Source organism: Siphateles boraxobius, unplaced genomic scaffold (genome assembly GCF_051911475.1).
Source record: "Siphateles boraxobius isolate OS27281-9 unplaced genomic scaffold, OSU_SipBor_1 130, whole genome shotgun sequence".
NCBI lineage: Eukaryota > Metazoa > Chordata > Actinopteri > Cypriniformes > Leuciscidae > Siphateles > Siphateles boraxobius.
In genome coordinates, this window is record NW_027508734.1 from 10,650,453 (window position 1) to 10,671,516 (window position 21,064).

The following is a 21,064-nucleotide window of genomic DNA, read 5'->3' on the forward strand; positions in this document are numbered from 1 at the left end:
GATCCAGTTCTCAAAAGTCTTGTGAACAAATATTCAGTATGGGTTTTATGGCCTTATTTCAGTGACTTCAGTGATTTCAGCCATTTTCTCAAAACTACAAACTTTTACATACATGCTACTCACATATTATTGTAGCAGAGTTTTGTGAGACAAAGTTGCAATTACGTATTATAATCAGAATTGCAATATATAAACTTGCAATTCTGAGGGAAAAAAACAGTCTTTTTTCACCTCAGAGTTGGACTTTGTAAGTCGCAATTGCGAGTTTATATCTCACAATATAAGTTTATTCCATGGCGGAAACAAGCTTCCATAAGGTCAGCCCCACTTACTCATTAACATAAAATTTGCATACAGGCTGACTTTTAAAATTAATTTTAAAACTTTAAAAAATGATGTCACTATTATTGCATGAGCATTAGCAAAAAGCTTTGCAGTTAAGAAAGGTTAAGAAAAAATATATTTACAGTTTCTTTTTCACATTTGCATTTTAATATTGGCAGTCGAGATTGTAGTGAAAATGAAACGTCAAATACCCAAATTCCTTTTTATTTTAGAATTTGACAGGGACAATGCATTGTGACCAAGAAAATAAAATAATTTAATTTTCAATTTTGTCACATAGGCCTATTTTTATGGAAGTTTTTTGCTAACAAATTTAAAATGCTTAAAAAGCAAAACAGCTGCTCAAATGATAAATCAAATGCTCAAATTATTAAATAATAAATAAAACTCTCAAAATGGCTGCTCAAATGATGAATCAAATGCTATTTTATTTCCTCATTTCCAGCATGAACTATCAAAAATCTAATTAAAACTCATTTGTATTTGATTTTAAATTTTCATTATCAACCCAGTATAAACTTGTCATGAAAAACACTCAAATGCAGGAGGGCACAGTGCTTATTAAAAATGGATGAAAATATTTGACAAATTCTCAATGTGTATTATTCAAAGATACACTTCTTGGTATGGGATTTCTTTTAAAGCGTTAGCCCATTCAGTCAAGGAACTCTTTTCCTTTTTATCTTTCTGTACATAGATAATATCACAATTGCTTGCATTAAAATTCCAGCATTTTGTCTTTCTTGTATCACCCAACATCTCAATAATTCAGAACGTGTGTAAGTTTGTATGTGTGCATGTGTGTTATAAGATAAATGTTACTCAAAACACCTCAGGCATAAGAACACAACTGGAGTTGAAAACATTAACATTTATTTATTGATTAAGAGGTTATACATTCTATGATAAATATGGTCTTTTATTGTATTATTGGCAAAGATACTATGATTCAAATTGCATTTCTATACATAAATACAAAATCTGAGGTAGGGCCTCAAGGATTTATGAGATTTAAAATAAATTATGCCTTTTCATATATGTTTATTTTCCTCTTTTTATACATTTTACTTTTTTTTTTCGTCTGGGACAGAATTCAAAATCTAGATATTTTTCATATTTAAACTCTACAATTCAACTCAAAGGATGCCATGATCTGTTGGAGGTACATATCTGTATCCATAGGCAGATTTCCCTCACATAAAACACACAGAAATATATGACATTACCCAAGTAATAAGAAATTTTACCTATGCTCCGATAGGTCCACAGTAAAGTGCCAAATGACACGACATACATTACAATATAGACTGACCACATAATGACTGATTGGAAGCTACTCTGTATCATTATTCTGAAATACATATAATAGTTTATTACCAGAGGACATCTATAAGGCCAAAGGTTACCTGAAGATGTCATATAACATATTGGCACACATCAATAATGAAGGATGAGTGGCAGTATCTCAGTCTCCTAAATACACAGAATAATATATTTCATTTCTTCATATTTATATATATATATAGGCTATTTGTATATATATGTATACGTATATGTCTTCTTCTTTTAGAATATATGTTCTTTTTATAGAACATCTTTTTTTTTCAGAACCCTTTGAGAAGTTCTCCTTCTTTGGTTGCCTACTGCCCAGTGTCGCCCTGTAGGTAGGAAAAGGTGGTAAAGAGGGACACATTCGAGAAAAGGAGCGTAAAGGGGAAGCATACATGGACAAATAATCCACAGCAACACAAACAGCACATGCAAGACTGTCACCTATCATTTTTTCCCCACAGATTATGTGTTACTTGAAGGGGTTGTAACAACAGCTCTCGGACAGACGTACAGCAACACAAGGACTAACAGAAACTCCATCCAGAACCTCAAAAATTACAACAATGATCACAGCAGCCGTATACAACTCGGACATTAACGTGTGCTTTGTGTAGTGTTTGTTGTGCTACATAACCTGGATCTTCAATTCGAGTAAAAAGAACTCAACTCTTACATACAAATTAAACATTTGCGATGCATTGAAACCAAGGCCTATGAGGACCTCAAACCGACTACCAGGCTGCATTTGACCATGTCTGGATGGTTGGATAAATATAAATCTAAACACTAAGCGCTGCATATTATTCCACACATCCACACGCACATATACTACACAGATAGTAAGATTAAACATGTATCAGAAAAGCATCTCTTTTGCGGCACTAATATACTGAGGAGCACCTTTTTTCTTTTATAAATGCTCTATATTCAAGGTGATTAGTGTAGTATCTGCATATTACATGGCTTTTGAAACACATCACTCCCAGGCAAAGTCATTATTCTCAGTGTTATTACTTGCATTGCGTGGGCAGTGTGGTTCGCTTCGCTTGTAGTACTAACTAAATCATATCCACACCACTAATCGTATAGATCTATCAAAAAAAGCACTTGTCTTTTATTTAGGCTTTTTATCATTGTGGTGGTGGAAAGCAACAACATATTTTTGCGTGATGTTTGATCAAAGTGCTTTTGTACTCAAGTTCGGTCAGCTTTTATTACTAACCACAACTAAAAACCTATTGCCTAAAGCAATACTAAAAGAGCATTCTATCTGTAGCCATATTTACAGTCCAATAGCTAGAAATGGGACACTAATTATAAGATATGAAGGATTCAAATGGCAATAATATTCTGAAAATGTGCACTTTTACGAATCTTACAGGGAACGGGATGTATATGAATGACATATGAAGCTCCCACAAACATGTTCAACTCTAATCCAACATCTAAAAAAGTTGATAGAACGGAGTAATACCTGAGACCCTGTTTCATGAAGACGTACAGACAATCAGAGATGGAAAACGTTCAAAAAAAAGGAGCGTGGTCCTCAAGCATCTATCACAGAAATGTCCTTTTTTCTAATCTACATATCCTCTATAAGCAATTGTTAAAAATAGCGTGTCAGCCATGTTAGTGTTTAAACACGCCGTTTCTAAAGTATACACTTTTCATGAGAAGCTTGACTTGCCACACATACCACACTCCTTAGTTTGTCTTCTACCTTTCTTTTGTGTACTCCACGATAACTGTGCACTGCATAAGAAAAGAATAGTAGGATTCACATAGTCTAAGAACAGATCACGACACATACTCGAAAGCATACTCTAAATATTAGTATACATACATACATACATAACTGCTATCGTTGGCCGTTGAGCACTACTCTAAACAACACTAAAGGGTATTATTAGTTTTGCATGGCTACATTTTCTTTGAAGAAAGGGATGGATCTATACTACTAGAACATAGACTATGAGTTTGGCTTCTATAACACTGTAGAGATATTTCCAACAGGTTAGTAAATTGTTAGAAAGAGTAGGATAGCTTATAATTCACAGAGACTGAAATGTGCTCACTTCCCTCCATAATGTAGTATTAATACACACTATACTATGCAGTAGTTTATAAATAGAGGAAGTCTGAGGCACATGGTACAGCTATAAGTGGACACAAGTCGAGAGCGATAGTATGATGCCAGAAAAGAGTTTGTGTTCACTGTGCACTACTCAGCAGTTTTTCTCATACGTGTTTGCTACGTTTAAGAGATGACAAGCAAATAGACAAGAAATATAAATGTTATTTTCCTCATTTTTTCTCTTTTAACATCAGCAGTCACTTCGGAATGAAAAACAAAAGAATAACAATAAAAAACAACCACTGCATGATGCACAATCAGTCAAATATTGCCTTAACAGTTGCAACTGCATCATTATATTGCCTCTGAGAAAAAGTTTCAGCTGGGATCGGTGTATCAGAATGAACTCCACTGTCAGAATGACTGCGAATAATAATTCAGAAAACCAAATCATAGGGAGTTGTCTGTGGTTTCCACCTGAAAGACCCCTCTAAAAGTGCCAGAAGAGGGGGGGATATGGCTGAAAGAGAACGGAAGGGGGAAAAAGGGGAGGTTGAATAGGCAAAGAGTTTGATGTGAGTGCAGGTCTCACCCGCAGAGGCCTCGGGAAATCGCGCACTCAGTGGGAGGTGAGGAGGATTATTGATATTGGGCTGATAGCTGGAAATCTTTAGGGGGAAGTTTGAGGCCAAGGGAGTTGGTGCCCAGCGGGTCGATCATGTTCTTGTAGCGTTCACCGCGGTGTTTCATCAGGAATGGACCCCAGTCGGGTTGAGGAGAGCAAACCAACTTCAGTCGCTGTGGAAAGAGAGAAGGTCCATCAGAATCGTATGACGGGTGCTTGGTTTGCACCCTATCTTGTAGATATTGACTGATTGATTTTCAAAACTCAAAGAAATTACAGAATTTCATAAAACAATTGAAATAGTATTACTTTGATGCATTATTTTGTTGTTAACCTTGTTTATGTGATTTCCATGTTATATATCAGTGGGGATTTAATTCTAATTCTTTTATAACTATTATGCATGCAAGAGTTATCAAACCACAGGACTAAATACAATGACCAAGTGAAGGCAAACGGTGGTTAAAAAAATAAAATAAAATAAAAAAATTAGGAAAAAACTGACATTGTGGTCAGACTGAATTATGACTTGTATCTCATATTGTATCTCTCATATTTGATGAAGTTTGCATCATTTATTGTATTATTTTCTTGTTTATACATGACTAAAAATGTATTTTATAAAGCACTATAGAAGTAAAGGTGACTTGACTTGACTTTAAAAGGAGAAGAAAAAGATCACAAGATCAAGGACCTAGACTAAACATTTTAACCTAAAATTCTGATGTCGATATAAAAAATTTTTTTGTTGAGCTTTATGAAATTTACTACCCCAGCATAAACTACCCATTTTCTTACTGAGTTTACAACATTGGGGGCTTTTCAAAAAACATTACAGTAGAATAGAAAACAACTCAGTTGGTTACACATTATTTCGATTGTCCACTTTAGACATTCTATTAACTATAAAATAACTGTGCAACTATAGTACAGGTCAACCAACTCTCATTATAATACTAGTAGACCAGCCTGTTCTCACGTAAATGCGTCTCTATAGCACGCATTGTGCATTATCGTGTAATTTATATGCGAAAATTAGTTTTTACGTGCATATGATACGCAGTTTTTGCGTGCATTTGATACGCCATTTGTTGCGTGTAATACACACGCACCCCACACGACTAAACCTACCCATGCGTATCATATGCACGTACCCTACCACTACTAAACCTACCCTAAACCTACCCATGCGTATCATATGCACGCAAAAACTCATTTTGGCGTATACATTGCACGATAAACACAATGCGTGCTATAGAGACGCATTTAGTGTGAATGGGTTGAGTAGACCGTTAAGTTAGGGTTGAGTTGACATGTACTTGCAAAGTTTCTTATAGTCAGTGGAATGCCTGTTAGGGAGCATCAAAATAAAGTGTTAGCAGATATTAAGCAGACAGTCGACTAATATTCTAATGACTGCTAGTTGACATGTAGTTGCAAAGTTATTTATAGACTGTGTCCGAAAGCTTTAAAATGCTTCCTTCAAGGGATGCATTACAAGGTAGGAAGGCATCAAGGCACTTCCGAATTCAATGATCCTGTGTGTTCCATTCTCCGACAGTTGAAGGGTTAGTTAACCCAAAAATGAAATTTCTGTCATTAATTACTCATCCTCATGTCGTTCCAAACCCCTAAGACCTTCCTTCATCTTCGGAACACAAATAAGATATTTTTAAAGAAATCCGAGAGGTTTCTGAACCAGCCATAGGCAGCAACGTCATTGGAACTTTCAAGGCGCCAGAAAGGTAAAGACATTGTTAAAATAGTGCATGTGACTACAGTGGTTCAACCTTACTGTTTATGAAGCAATGAGAATACTTTTTGTGCGCAAAAAGTAAACAAAAATAACGACTTTATTCAACAATTTCTTCTAGTCTGCGTCAGTCTCCTATGCTGTTTACGTTGTAAAATACAGTCCAGCGATTCTGGGTTCTACGTCAGAACAGCGGCTCATTATTAATAATAATAATAATACATTTTATTTAACACCGCCTTTCTAAGCACTCAAGGTCGCTTTACAAATAATAAAAACAGGTACAGGGAACAGCAAAGTATAAACAAACAATTATGAAAAAGGACAAGAACAGTGCATTTACAAATAAGCAAGGATTTTAAATTGTATTCTGAATTGAACCGGGAGCCAATGGTAGCCAATTATTGGCCGACGCTACTCACGTGAGCACCACGACACGTGTGTGATGCTGATTCAGATGCTGGTTCAGAAACCTCTCGGATCTCATCAAAAAGATCTTCTTTTGTGTTCTGAGGAAGAACGAAGGTCTTACGGATAACCCTAACCCTAATGACATGAGGGTGAGTAACTAATTAATGACAGAAATTTCATTTTTGGGAGAACTATCCCTTTAAGCTAAAAAAATAAATAAAGATGGCGTCTGAAAGTTGCAAAGCATACACACTTAGCGTTGTTCTACCTCCCTGCCTCTAACTTTGCAACTACTTGTACATGTCAACCAGCAGTCATTAGAGTATTAGTAAACTGTCTACTTCATATCTGCTAACACTTTATTTTGATATATAAGAACTTTGACTATAAGAAACTTTGCAACTACGTCAAATTATTCTACTAGCCCTAACCTAACGGTCTATTAGTAACTACTACACTGATGAAAAATTTTTGACTAACGTTTTTCACTTTTGATGTCATTTCTAGCAAGAAATTAGTATTGCAGTAATTTAATATTTGCTTAGTTATCAACAAAGCGTTATCTATTTTGTTGTAGATCTTTAAACAGTTATGCTTCCTACATATGCAAAGGCTACATGTAAAGACATTGCCTAATAAGCTGTAAGTCTAATAAGCCTAAGTTTTCAGATGCAGCCATAGAATGTCTAAAGTGGACACTTGAAATTAAGTGTTACCACCCAAAGACCTCTCCCTTACCTCAATAAATGATCCAGGTGCGAGATGCATCTTGATAACAAACATGATGGGAATCCATATAACAGAACAGATGACCATAAGCCAGCCGAGTACCATTGACCAGGTCGGATAAGTGTATTCCTCATAAGTCATAACCTTCCACTGGTACAGACTAAGTCCCAAAATAAACTATAGAGCGAGGAAGAGAGAGAGAGGGTCAGTGGCAGTACTATCCCACAGTTATAGCACTGATGAATGAACGCATGCAATGGCACTGGATGTCAAGGTATCTGCAGGAATGTCATATAAAACTTTGTCTCATCTGTATAAGGTGGACATACTGTGAGAATGGTTGGTGTGACAAAAGCCCAGCAGACTCTCCAAAACCTGTTTGGTTGGAACCCAATCATCATCTCAATGTCCTCGCAGAACCGTTGTAGACCTGCACCACAAATAGAGGAAGGAAGGAAGGAAGGAAGGAAGGAAGGAAGGAAGGAAGGAAGGAAGGAAGGAAGAAAGATTGAAGGAAGGAAGAAAGGAAGGAAGAAAGATTGAAGGAAGGAAGAAAGGAAGGATGGAAGAAAGGAAGGAAGAAAGGAAGAAAGTAAGGAAGGAAGCAAGGAAGGAAGAAATGAAGGAAAAAGGAAGGAAGGAAGGAAGGAAGGAAGAAAGAAAGAAAGAAAGGGAGGAAGAATGGAAGGAAGGAAGAAAGAAAGAAAGGAAGAAAGGAAGGAAGGAAGAAAGGAAGAAAGGAAGGAAGAAAGTAAGGAAGGAAGCAAGGAAGGAAGAAATGAAGGAAAAAGGAAGGAAGGAAGGAAGAAAGAAAGAAAGAAAGGGAGGAAGAATGGAAGGAAGAAAGATTGAAGGAAGGAAGAAAGGAAGGATGGAAGAAAGGAAGGAAGAAAGGAAGAAAGTAAGGAAGGAAGCAAGGAAGGAAGAAATGAAGGAAAAAGGAAGGAAGGAAGGAAGGAAGGAAGGAAGAAAGAAAGAAAGAAAGGGAGGAAGAATGGAAGGAAGAAAGGAAGAAAGAAAGAAAGGAAGAAAGGAAGGAAGGAAGAAAGGAAGAAAGGAAGGAAGGAAGAAAGGATGAAAGAAAGAAAGGAAGGAAGAATGGAAGGAAGGAAGGAAGAAAGGAAGAAAGGAAGAAAGGAAGAAAGAAAGAAAGGAAGGAAGGAAGAAATGAAGGAAGAAAGGAAGGAAGGAAGAAAGAAAGGAAGGAAGAATGGAAGGAAGAAAGGAAGAAAGAAAGAAAGGAAGAAAGGAAGGAAGGAAGAAAGGAAGAAAGGAAGGAAGAAATGAAGGAAGGAAGGAAGGAAGGAAGGAAGGAAGGAAGGAAGGAAGGAAGGAAGGAAGGAAGGAAGGAAGGAAGGAAGGAAGGAAAAAATTAACATTTGTTAAATAACCACTTTGGACATTTATCTCACAAAGCTAAATTTAGTCATTCATTTAAATGTATATATTATATGAAATATATTTATATATCTATACATATTATACATTTATATAACTAGAATAACTAATAACTGAAAAACAGGATTAGCAAACCTTTTAGCTTGAGCCCACTCATTACTACCTGCTTGTTTGTAATTTTCTTTTTTCATCACCAAAACAAATCTGATCCCTGCTGTGCACTGAAATACATGAATGGGGCCATGAGATCTAAAGATAAATTGTAATTTAAACTTACCATAAATGTATGAGATTCCAACCAGTTCAAATATGGCAATGATGACCAGAGAGTAAGAGGCTGCATATGTGTCCACCAGCTGTAGCATGTACATACCACTCTGTAGGTCAAAACACACAAATACACACAATTCAAAATACAAAGTTATCTAATGAAACCCAATCTACAAATCATCCAATTAATCACTTTAATAAAACAACAACAAAAAGACAAATTAACTTTCATTCCTGACAATTCCATTTAACTGCTTTAGGAATTCCATTCCAGTCTCTTTACTTTCCTATATACTTGCTTTATATTGATTAGCAGAGAGCCACTTTAATTAAAGTGTGCTATAAAGGTAAAGGTTTTGCAGTTGGGAATAATAGTAAATGTCCTACCTCAGTGATCATGGGGAAACCCAGCACAAAAAAGGACAAACAGCAAATCAAAGTGAACTGAGGCTTGTGTTTGCGCAGGTAGTTGGGGAACTCATCAGAAACAGACGTCACTATAGTTTCTATGGTGGCAAACTAGAGAGGAAAGTGTGAACAAAAAAAAGGATTTAGTTATTGTATTTATTCAGCTTTCACACAGACTGTAAAAAAAGACAGATGACATGTCTCCACTTCTTTCCACTGTAGAAAATTGAAGCCAAAATATCCCTGAAATAGTAGTTGACATTGAGCGCCGATTGTCATTTGGAGCCGGAGTATCAAGGTCCCACCCACACTCCTGCTCCCGAGGACTCAATCACAAGCACAGCTGTCAATCATGACGTTACACCCCATTTTTATAGCATCAAATAATAAGTTGCTGTTTACACTACACCGTTTCAACTAAAAACTTTGTATGCTTTTTGGCCATTCATTAAACACGACAATGGCGTTTTGGAGGCCTGAAAATGCTAACTTTTGAAACAGGGTTTCAAAGTGCACGTTTTTGAAAACAATACCTTTATCATCTCCATGTAAACAACAAAAAAGCGAATTTGTGTAACCGGTGACGTCATGCGCATGCGCAAGTTCAGTCTATAGGCGCGTAGTGTTTTTTTACAAAGTGACATCACCAACTACTGGCCTGGCATGAATAATACAGCGTTTTTAGTCGTAGATAAATTTAGTCCTAGATAAATTTGAGAATCACGATTTTTTTTGTTTCAAACTGAGATCCAGTTTCTCCCTAGATTCTGACTAAACATAATAATCTAATTTAATAGAGGTTCTGACAAACTTTAATTGCTGCATTCTATTTAAAATGTTTAATTAATGTGAATTGTTTAAAAAAAACTTTAAAAGTCATGAATGATTCAATAGCCCCTTTCACACAGCAATCCCGGTAAATTACCGTAAAATTGCCAGAACGACTTTACCGGTAAATTAAAAATGTGCTGTTCACACAAGCAACAGACTTTTGGCTTTTTGACAACTGTTGCTGATAAATCTCTTCATCCGCCCAGACAAGGAGGAGGGCTTTAGTTTCGGCATCACTTCAATATGAAGACATTTCTAAACATTGCTGAGTAAACATCTCATGATTTTATGAATGGCCCAGAGCAGTTGCTCTTTCAACGGCTTCTGATTGGCCAAAATCACTTCTTACGTCAGCATGACCTCATACGTAAAATACCGGTAATCTTCATTCTGCGTTCACACAGCATATACCGGTAATTTAATGGTAATGTTACAACATAGCATACTGGTAAATCGCCGGAACCAATTTACAGGTATTTTTGAAACAAAGATTTGTTACCGGTAATTTACTAGTAAAGACTGTATGTGTGAAAGAGCTAATGAGTAATTACTTAATACTTCACTTGTTTCATTACTGGATGAATCATCATTTTTGAACGAATATCTTGAATGAATGATTCAATGACAAATAAATATTTGTTTACACTTTATTTTAAGGTGTCATTGTTACAGTGTAATTAAATATTTAAGTACAGTGTAATATTAATTAACTACATGTACTTACAAGGCTATAGGGTCAGGGTAGGATTAGGATTTGGTTGAGGGTTAATTGCATGTAATTAGGCATAATTTACTGTTATTACTATAGAAATTACATGTAACATAATGTAACATGGACACTGTAAAATAAAGTGTTACCAAATGTTTTAACAGTCGCTTGTTACACTGGTGGTGTAACAATGTTATCGATATAACCGTTGAAGTACCAAGTTACTTTCAAAAGGTGACTTTTTTGATTTTGATTGCTACCATAGACATCAGTGTTTATCCGAACTATAAACTTTTATCCCAGTACTTCTGTGATAATAAGAATATTTGTAACATAGAAATAATGATAATGTGTGGTTGAAAATTAATGTGAAGCGGTTTCATACCTATTCATGACAACTGCTTTCTCTGGGTCAGCGACAATGCAAATTTGAATGTTCCGGTGTGATTTTGTCAAAGGTTTAACAGACACAGATTGTTGTCATTTATAAATGAGATAGCGTGGGTGTTTGAATCGAGATTGCGATCTTTTAACCATTAATCATGCAGCTCTAAAACGTACCCTATTTAAAAACAAACTTACTGGAAAAACAAACACAAACATACGTCAGCATGATAAGAACTACCTAAACTACCTGACAGAAACCATCTTCAGAAAAAAATCATTTGAAGTGCAATTGGATTTTTTAGTTTGGCTTGTGTCCCATTCGATTACATGGAGAGGGCAGGGTTAATGACCTATGCTGCAGCCAGCCACTAGGGGGAGATACAAATATTTTGGTTTCACTTTTCAGGACGTGTGGCACATAACAACTGATGAAAAAACTGTAAATCATAAGATTCAGATTTGCCATTACCATAGTATCCAGACCAAGCGTAAGCAACATGAGGAAGAAGATGATGGCCCAGAAAGGTGACAAGGGCAGCCTAGTCAGAGCCTCTGGATACACCACAAACGCAATACCTGGACCTACAAAAAAGAGCATATTTACAAACCAGAAGCCTTTTAGATCTGATAATAGTGCAAACAGCATGATGAGCTTTATATATTTCCACCAACACCAAACCTCTGATCACACTTAATCATAGCTTACCAAGCACAAACACATGCACTCATGACTATGTACCTTCATCTGCCACTCTCTCGATGGGGACTTTGAGCTCATGAGCCATGAAGCCAATAACTGAAAAAATGACAAAACCAGCAAATATACTGGTGGCACTGTTTGTACACGTCACAATGAGAGTATCCCTACAGAACAAGAGACAGAACACATGATGACATTTTAAATCGTAAATAATACTCAAATACATAGATCAGATTTTGAGAGGATGTGTCTATTGAATGTTTACAATCCCTTGCGCAGTCAGTTTTGGAGTATTCTTTTTAAAATGAATGTGAAACAATAATAGATATCCTCTTTTTGTTGGTTAAAGAGACTCATTTATTTACATTCAATAATTCAGATAGTACACTCTTGTTTATTCATCACATTGGTCTCAACAAAACTTAATCAATGTACACTAGTGTTCAAATGTTTGGGATCAGTAAGATTTTTGTTTTGTTTTTGAAAGACGTCTCAAATGCTCACCAAGGATACATTTATTTGAGCAATGTAAAACAGAAATATTGTGAAATATTAAAATTAAAAAAAAGTATTATTGGTTACAATTTATTTTAGGGGTATAAATATTACAGTGTAATTATACATTTAAGTACAGAGTAATAATAATTAACTACATGTACTAACTTAATATAGGGTTAGGGTTAGGATGAGGGTTTGGTTTAGGGTTAATTGCATGTAATTATGCATAATTTATAGTTATTACTACAGTAACTGTAACGTGTAACAATGACATTGTAAAATAAAGTGTTACCGTGTTCTCTATTTAAATATATTTTCAAATGTTATTTATTCCTTTGTTCAAAGCTGTATTTTCAGCATCATTACTCCAGTCTTCAGTGTCACATGATCCTTCAGAAATCATTTTTAATATGATGATTTGCTGCACAAGACACATGTATTATTATGATCAATGTTGAAAACATTTGTGCTGTGTTTTTGTGGAAAACCATGGTACATTTTCTCCGAATAGAAAGTTCAAAATAACAGCATTTATGTATAAATGTACCATGTTTATTTTAAATAAAGATATTTTGTAACAATTATACATATCTTTGCCTGCCCAATTAAATGTATCCCTGATGAATACAAATATTGATTTATTTTTTCCCCCTTTTCTTTATGACCTCAAACTTTTGAACCGTAACTGACGTAACTGTGCTAGTTACCTGTAACAGTTGTTATGGAACTTATTGTAGGATGACAGGGTTATGAGACCTCCCCATGCTGCAGACAGAGAGAAGAAGATCTGGGTAGCAGCATCCTTCCACACCTAGAGTTAAAGCGAAAGAGAGAAAGAAACGCAGACAGACAGACAGACAGACAGGTGGAAGAAGAAAAATAAGTCTGATTCTAGAGGAGCGTCCAACAAACTGAAAATATTTGACTATAGTGAATAAAAAAACATTCTTTCTATTACCTTGGAATCATTGAGTTTTTCCCATTTGGGTGTTATGAAGTAAAGGATCCCAGAACCGGCCCCAGGCAGAGTGACCCCACGGATCAGCAGGATGACCAACACCACGTAAGGGAACGTGGCAGTGAAATACACCACCTGAAAACAAGAAAAATAGTGAATAACAATGTTTTAATCAAAGAGATTACTAGCCAGTAGTTTATCTAGGTTAAAGATCAATTCAAACTTTGATTTGCCCCTAAAGCTTTTACCAATCTTCTGCCTTAAAAAATAAAAAAAAATATTAACCCATCTAATATTTCTTATGCCAAATTAATAAACACATATTTAAGAATTGGGGTTGCTAATTACTCACAGTTCTGGTACTCTCTAATATGAACTGTCTGATAATTGTAATATTACAAAGACTTAATTTCTAGTTTTTAAGAGAGAGACTTTCCAAGAAAGAGATTCTGCAAATAAATATCATACATTACAAAAAATGATTTGTCTTGTCGCCAATAAAACACACAAATGGCTACTGAAACCTTAATAATATTAAACTTTTTATACAATTTAAAGATTTGGGGTCAGTAAGATCTTTTTTCAGCAAGGATGCATTAAATTAATCAAAAGAGATGGAAAATACTTTTATAATGTTACAAAAGATTTTTGTTTTAAATTAATGGTATTTTTAAACTCTCTATTCATCAAAGAACCCTAACAAATTATTACCACGTCTCCACAAAAATATTAAGCCGCAAAACTGTTTTCAACATTGATCATAATAATAAATGTTTCTTGAGCAGCAAATAATCATATTATAATGATTTCTGAAAGATCATGTGACACTGAAGACTGGAGTGTTGATGCGGAAAATTCAGCCTTTACCATCACAGCAATACATTAAAATATATTTAACAAGGAAAACAGTTATTTACACTGTTATAACATTTTTTTCAATATTACAGTTTTTAATGTATTTTTTATCAAATAAACCCAGCCTTGGTGAGCATATAAGACTTCTTCCAAAAATAGTTTAAAATCTTACCGACCCCCGACTTCTGAAAGGTGTGTATTCATTTCTGAAAACTCAATATTACCTGATTTCCTCAAAGAGGATGAGTGACTATTTAACTTGCCACAAATGAAGTGGGCTTTGCATTGGACCAGAATGAGGCCTGCAGGCTTCTCTTTTATCATAGTTCCTGTAAATGAGAAATAAGGAGAGAAAATAGTTCTTACCTTCCCTGAGGACTTGATTCCCTTAGCCAAAGAGGCATAAACAATAAGCCAAGCCAGTAAAAGGCAAGCAGCCAAAGGCCAACGAATGTCACCTGGGTATTCAATACCCTTAGAAATATGCAACACGTTATACCTATCAAGAAAGCAGAAAGATTTGCATACATTTAATCTACAAATCATAAAACACCTTTAAACACAGAAAGATAGATCGAAAAGCACACTTACTTGAAATACTCCTCACTAGGGCTGACATAGGTTTTATTGTCCATTGTCACATTTAACAGTTTACTTAAATTCCCGACAGCATTTGCAGATAAACAGAATGAAGTGTTCTTGACTGATGTGATGTTTCTGTCCCTTAGTATACAGGTGTCTGGCCAGAAGAAACAATAACAGAACTTGGAATGAAAGTGAATTTTCCCCGTTTTTTATCATAATTCACTGCCTAGTTGAAACACATTCTAAAGCAAATCAAGTCCAAGAAATCAATCATTCGTCGCACAAATACCCATTTCACACATATCCACACAATAGACCTTATTCACAGCAGCGCCATCATTGCTTTTAACAGGAATGAAAGCGAGGTTGTGAGAGATAGACATACATCTCTTCAGTGGGTTGTACTGTTATTTCATGTGTTTTTGAATTGTTCTGGTGACGAAACACTGCACAAATAAGAAATTTCAGTGGAAAATATGAGGTGTGGAAAATTGATCTAGTAGCTTTATACAGCGGATGCCATTGAAAACACGGTAAATTTATCGTTTTCATTCATACCTGTCATGGCGCTGCTCTGAATAAGGTCTATACAGTCTTTGATATTGCCGTGCAGATTTAGTGGCGTTGCTCAGACAAGCCACGAGGGGGCAGTGCATCTCACTGCGGCACTGCACCAACTCTTACAGTAAATTTGTCAAGCAAGCAGATTTTCTGCTGAATTCACCAAAAGCACGACATTGAGAAAAGCGCTTTAAACCGATTTAAAACGTAAAATGCAAACAAATTCAATCAAACACATAATAAAGTAACAGATTTTTCATTCTAATTAGATTTTTAAGCATTCATTATGATAGACAACACAACATTTTTTCACTAAACGCACAATGTGAAACAATAATCCTAAATCAAAATAAAAACGCAAATGTATTGCAAGATGGTAAATCAGTTTTCGCAGCAGACAAACTAAAAATCTGTCAAGTCATCAAATAAGAACTTTTGTTGAAATGAAACAGGGCAATTGCGTTTGGGGTATAAAGAGAGAAGCTGAGTAATTGAGAGGTATAAGCTACTTAATTCCTGAAATACAGGTTGCGCATTGCGCATTTTAGTTAGAAAAAAGAAGGGGTGGGGGTGAGGGGGGGGGGGGGGGGGGGGAACTCAGAGAGAGAGAGGGGGGCTCATCCTTACCCAAAAGCAGCATGTCTTTGTCTTTGCACTCGATGGTGTTCCACTCATTTTTACAGGTGGCCCATGGCAGTGCCTCCTTCAACGAAGCGAACAGGTAGTACAATGTCCAGCACATAATAATATTATAGTATATGGCTATCAAGACAGATATTATCAACATGGCAATCCCGCAACCTATAATAACAAAATGAAACCAGATAATAGAAATTACACTTAAAGCAGGCGGAAAGTCGATTACCATTTGACTGGAAACACTTAAAGAACACATTAAAACAGTGTTCATCATATCTGACGATCGGTTAATAAAAGTAACGTCAGTTTACCTTGTAGAGCTGGAATCGCTTTCCACACTGACACCGGGCCTTGGCTGGCAAACTGACCCAACGACACCTCCAACAAAAATATAGGGATGCCGGCCAGGCCTAACATGATTAGGTAAGGTATCAAAAACGCACCTAAAGGAAGAGAGAACAGCTGCTATGAATTCAGGACTCAATAATAAAAGTGAACAAACTCCCACAAAGTTTAGTAGGCTATAGTTACCCTTATTTTTTTACATTTGAGTTTTAATTTATTTGTAATTAAAATAAACACATAATATAAGCTTTAATAATATAGCATTGATAATATTATTAGGCTATATTGAAATAAGATCATTTATAATAAATACATTAAATATAAAATATAATAAAACATACAACAATAAATATACACTTTTCAATTGTATAATAATACAATAATAATGCACTGTGTTGTTTCAACTCAATTTTGGGTAAAATATGGACAAATCCAACCGTTGGTTTTAAAAATGTAATAAAAAAAATTAACCAACGGTTGGGTTTCTCCATAGTTGACCCAACCATGGGTTAAAACAACCCAGCATTATTTTTTTTGTGCCTGATAATTCGTCCTATATATGCAATCCGTAATCATGAAACGAATTTTTAATGTTAGCCTATAAGAGATTCTTTTTTTTTTACTTTTATTTATTTATTTATTTATTTCTTCTAACGAAAGTGTACATGTATATATTACAACGCGTGGCCATTCCGGACAATCAAAAGACTAGTTTTCGATAATAATAATAAAAAAAATAAAAAAAGATCTGTACAAGCACCAACATATTCAGTTTAGTTCTTGCGTGCTGTCACTTAATTATTTTCTCACCTCCACCATTCTGGAAAGCAAGATATGGGAATCTCCACACATTTCCCAACCCCACCGCATATCCCACCATGGACAGAATAAAATCCAGTTTGTTGGACCAGTTCCCCCGGGCTTTATTCTCATCTCCTCCAGCATCATCATCATCATCCTCCTGGAAGAACAGTCCATTAAGTGTTTAGCATTATCGGCAGTGGGGTGTTATAATCGATCATTAACGATCATGACAATTGTCAGATTATGGGTCAATAAAATTACATATGTATTAGATGAACATTTCATCACTTGAAATAACAAACACACAAATTCTCCCCCAATAACATTTTGTCCCGTTTCGGTGACCTGGCCGCCCTTGGCTCTGATGAAAACCCCCTATGGGAATTGTCCCATAAGCAGATTCTTATGTAACACATTATCCTGCAACATAACCAGCCATCAGAAACCAATCTCTGGGGAAGACAACCCTCACAGTGCGCAGAGTAAAGCATACATGCAGACAGAGCTCAGCAGCTTCGTTTACAACCAAAAAGCAAATGTTACTCTTGTTTCAGTGGCAATGCAGCAGTATCCTAATACCTACAGCATTTGATGTATTCGGATCCTTGACACATCCTCTTACTCGACCTGTTTGTGAAACCTGGTGTAATTATTGTGCTGTCAGAAATAATCACCATCAATAGCTACCTAAATCTTTCCAGATTGGCAGCAGATTTCGTTTCGCTGTCCACGTTTGAGAGAAGAACAATGTCCTTCTGTCCAAAACACTTATGATTTGTTCTAATATGAGAACCGGATATCACATATAACAGTAATAGAATACAAAACCAAACTAATAGGCCTGCTGTATATGTTTCAAACGTGCCCGTAACGGTAAAATACTACAAGTTGGCTTCACGTGCTATCGGAACTATCGTAAATACGACTTTCCTAGTTACAAATTGCACAAGAACGCCCTCAAAAGTCGTATTTAAAACTACTGGGAAGCTCGGGGATTATTTTGATACCCAAGTTCCCGAGTTGGTGCTGTGACTGATATTCTTTATTAGTTTTTCAATGCGCAGTTTATATTTGAAGCGTACAGTAGGCTACAGCGAAAATATCCTGTATTTGACAGAAATTCCAGAATCTGCAGCAAGCTGACTATCCAGCGCGGTGAATGTTTTGTTGTCAGTGAATGACGCTAAATATCATTTTGGCTTTAGTAGCCTACGATTTTCCCCCAAAACAGCAAGAATAAACCTGGTGTCCATGACCATTATTCCCGTTCTTTCCAACAACAAAGCACCTGATTACGACGAGCTCGTAATCACGACTTCAGACGTGGGAAGTGGGAAATATCCGATCGCATAAAGGCAGCATTAGCACAGCACATTATACCCTACCTGTCGCCAAATAGATGCCAGCGAATAGATTTGCGGCAAATAGGTAACCATAGCAACAATAAGCTACCCCAAATAGCTCTCAATTACTAGCTACTAAGTGTTTAAATACCACAATAAAACACTATGTCTTTTTTTAAGCTTACCGTCTTGTGGTGGTTGGCACCAAATTACCTTTCGGTTGAGTGAGACGAACACGACTTTATCATTTAAAAAAACAACAACATTAAGCTGTGATTTTATTTTTAATTTTTAAAATACCAGCAGAGTAGGTTAAACAAAGTTCTGGCAAACATTTCAAAATTAAAAAAAAAAAAAAACATTCGGACAAAACAGGAACTTGATTGTGGCGGTTCCTTACGCTCAACAATGCACTACCAAACTTAGGGAAAAAAACCCCTCAACATCACAGCTTTTGCTTTGCTCAAGACTCTCCCCGTTTGAAAGCTTTGCGCTCTGGGGTGATTGGCTGATTCTACCCTATTGAAACGCTCATTTGTAAGCACTTACCCCGGTCACCGTGCCAGGCAGAACAGACGTATTGCCATCTGTACCCAGTATGATGGTGGTCTGGCTCATGGAGGTCCAATCACCGGAGCTGTTCTTATGCTCCGCCGCGATCCTTACAGCATTTTGATTGTTAGTCATGAAGTCCGACGTGGCTTTACCGGTCGAACCATCCATTTTACCAACGGAATCCTTGCGCACGTCGGAATTAACGGGAGCAAACGGGGGTCCAGGTGCAGCGTTCTTAAACGTCCCGTATGCTTTACTGGCTTCCATTTCGCACGGTTTATTTTCCGAGGGACAAAAAGTTTTCCGTTCGTTTGCAGGCGGCGGTTGGGGCACCGGGTTGCTGTTCTCCGGTTTGTTATTAGTTGTAGCTCCAACCGCTCCCCCCGACGGCTGGGGAGGAATACTGTTTGACGGCTGTCTCAACATTTCCCCGTGATCGGAAAAATCCTGCAACGTTAAAACGTTAAATACACATTAGACAGAAACGGAATAAATGCTATTTCACACCTACAATGACCAAACATTTTACACAAACCTATCTATAGGCAAAATATTCACGCTTTCATACTGTAACTTCTGCAACGTGTGTTTTTTGCTAGATCGTTTCTGGACATGTCTGCTCCACTTCTTTGATTTTCAGCTCACGGACGGTCGCTGTTTGCTTCTTGCTTTTACCATTAGAGAAAGGTTCTTTAATTTTACGCCTCATTTACCTCCTGTCATTCAACCCCGGCGCATCCCCTGGTTTTATGGGCAATAGACAAGCTGCCGGGGTCGGCCGAGGCTTTTCCCCCCTGCGGCAGGCACCAGTCCCGGTGCAAGTGTGCAGTACAAACCCGGGTGCAAACATGGAACATTACACCAACAATTACACTGCACCATAGGAGAACACTCTCCGAGAACCATTAAAAAATAAATAAATAAATAAAAATTCAGGTTATACGTACCCAAAGAAATAAAAAAAAAAAAACATGAATTCGGCTTTCATTCTATTAATAATAGGCTATTATGGGTTTTAAACTTTTATTCATTGTTAATGCTATAGCATAATATTTCCTAATAACATACACAAGTAATATTTCCGTTAAAACTGCATGTGTAAAAAGCCGGCATTAAAGTTTCAGCACCGTGGACAGCGACTCGTCGTTAATTAGCGCATTTACAAATAACACTTTTTCGTTCCCAAAACTACTCCAAATAATTTGCAAACTGTTAACACACAAAGCGTAAAGTAAGGAATGTGCTGTACTCACCATTTGTGCAGAGTCAACAAATGTGGGTTAATAGCAGAAAACAGCTGGAAAGACGGCAGGCAGACTGAATTTGGGTGTGCAAAGTGCACAGCTTTTCTATATCTCCGTGGGAAAGATCGGGTTTGCGTCAGTGCATGGTAAAGTACCCTTCGCATGACATTTTCTTGATAACAGGGCTTTGATAAATCATTGGCCTTCAATTCTGATTTTTAAAGGGGCAACAAGCGAAGACGTGAGCTCGTGACACACACAAGACAGCGCGAGACTACGTTTGGGGACGGACTGGCTCGTGACTGATTAATAAACTTGTCCCTCAGGACTATGTAAAGATGTTCATCTGACGCACGGAGAAGATTCTGCAGACGCAGGCATCATGGGGACCGCATAGCTGACCGAGTCCTATACATATACATATAATTTTCATCATGCAATGTTATTACATATATAGATAACAGGCCCATTCTTATATTTTCTAATTACATCTTATCGCAAGTTATTTACAAGCAGTGCACAGATCTGCATCAAGGCTGGCGTTTTTTATTTATTTAGATAAGGCCATGGAAATATGATTTTTGAACGAAATAGCCTATATTTTACATGAATGAACTCTCAGACAGTTGACTTTACACTATTATGAAACACCATTATAAAAAATCTTTTCTTGCACATTATCTATGTATTTGAGCAATGTTATAT

General features: G+C 36.5%; 1 protein-coding gene across 1 annotated transcript; it reads right to left on the reverse strand.

Annotated features, from left to right (window-relative positions):
• Positions 1-1,196: 1,196 nt before the first annotated feature.
• On the reverse strand, positions 1,197-19,556 carry slc6a5 (solute carrier family 6 member 5). The gene is made up of 15 exons (XM_077227872.1): positions 19,110-19,556; positions 17,224-17,374; positions 16,380-16,511; positions 16,057-16,230; positions 14,875-15,022; positions 14,650-14,782; positions 13,429-13,563; positions 13,178-13,281; positions 12,012-12,136; positions 11,742-11,854; positions 9,325-9,456; positions 8,945-9,044; positions 7,599-7,699; positions 7,279-7,446; positions 1,197-4,549 (listed from the first exon to the last, which is right to left on the reverse strand). Exons 1-15 carry the CDS (start codon positions 19,539-19,541, stop codon positions 4,391-4,393), a joined length of 2,307 nt encoding a protein of 768 aa, XP_077083987.1. The 5' UTR covers positions 19,542-19,556; the 3' UTR covers positions 1,197-4,390.
• Positions 19,557-21,064: the final 1,508 nt, after the last annotated feature.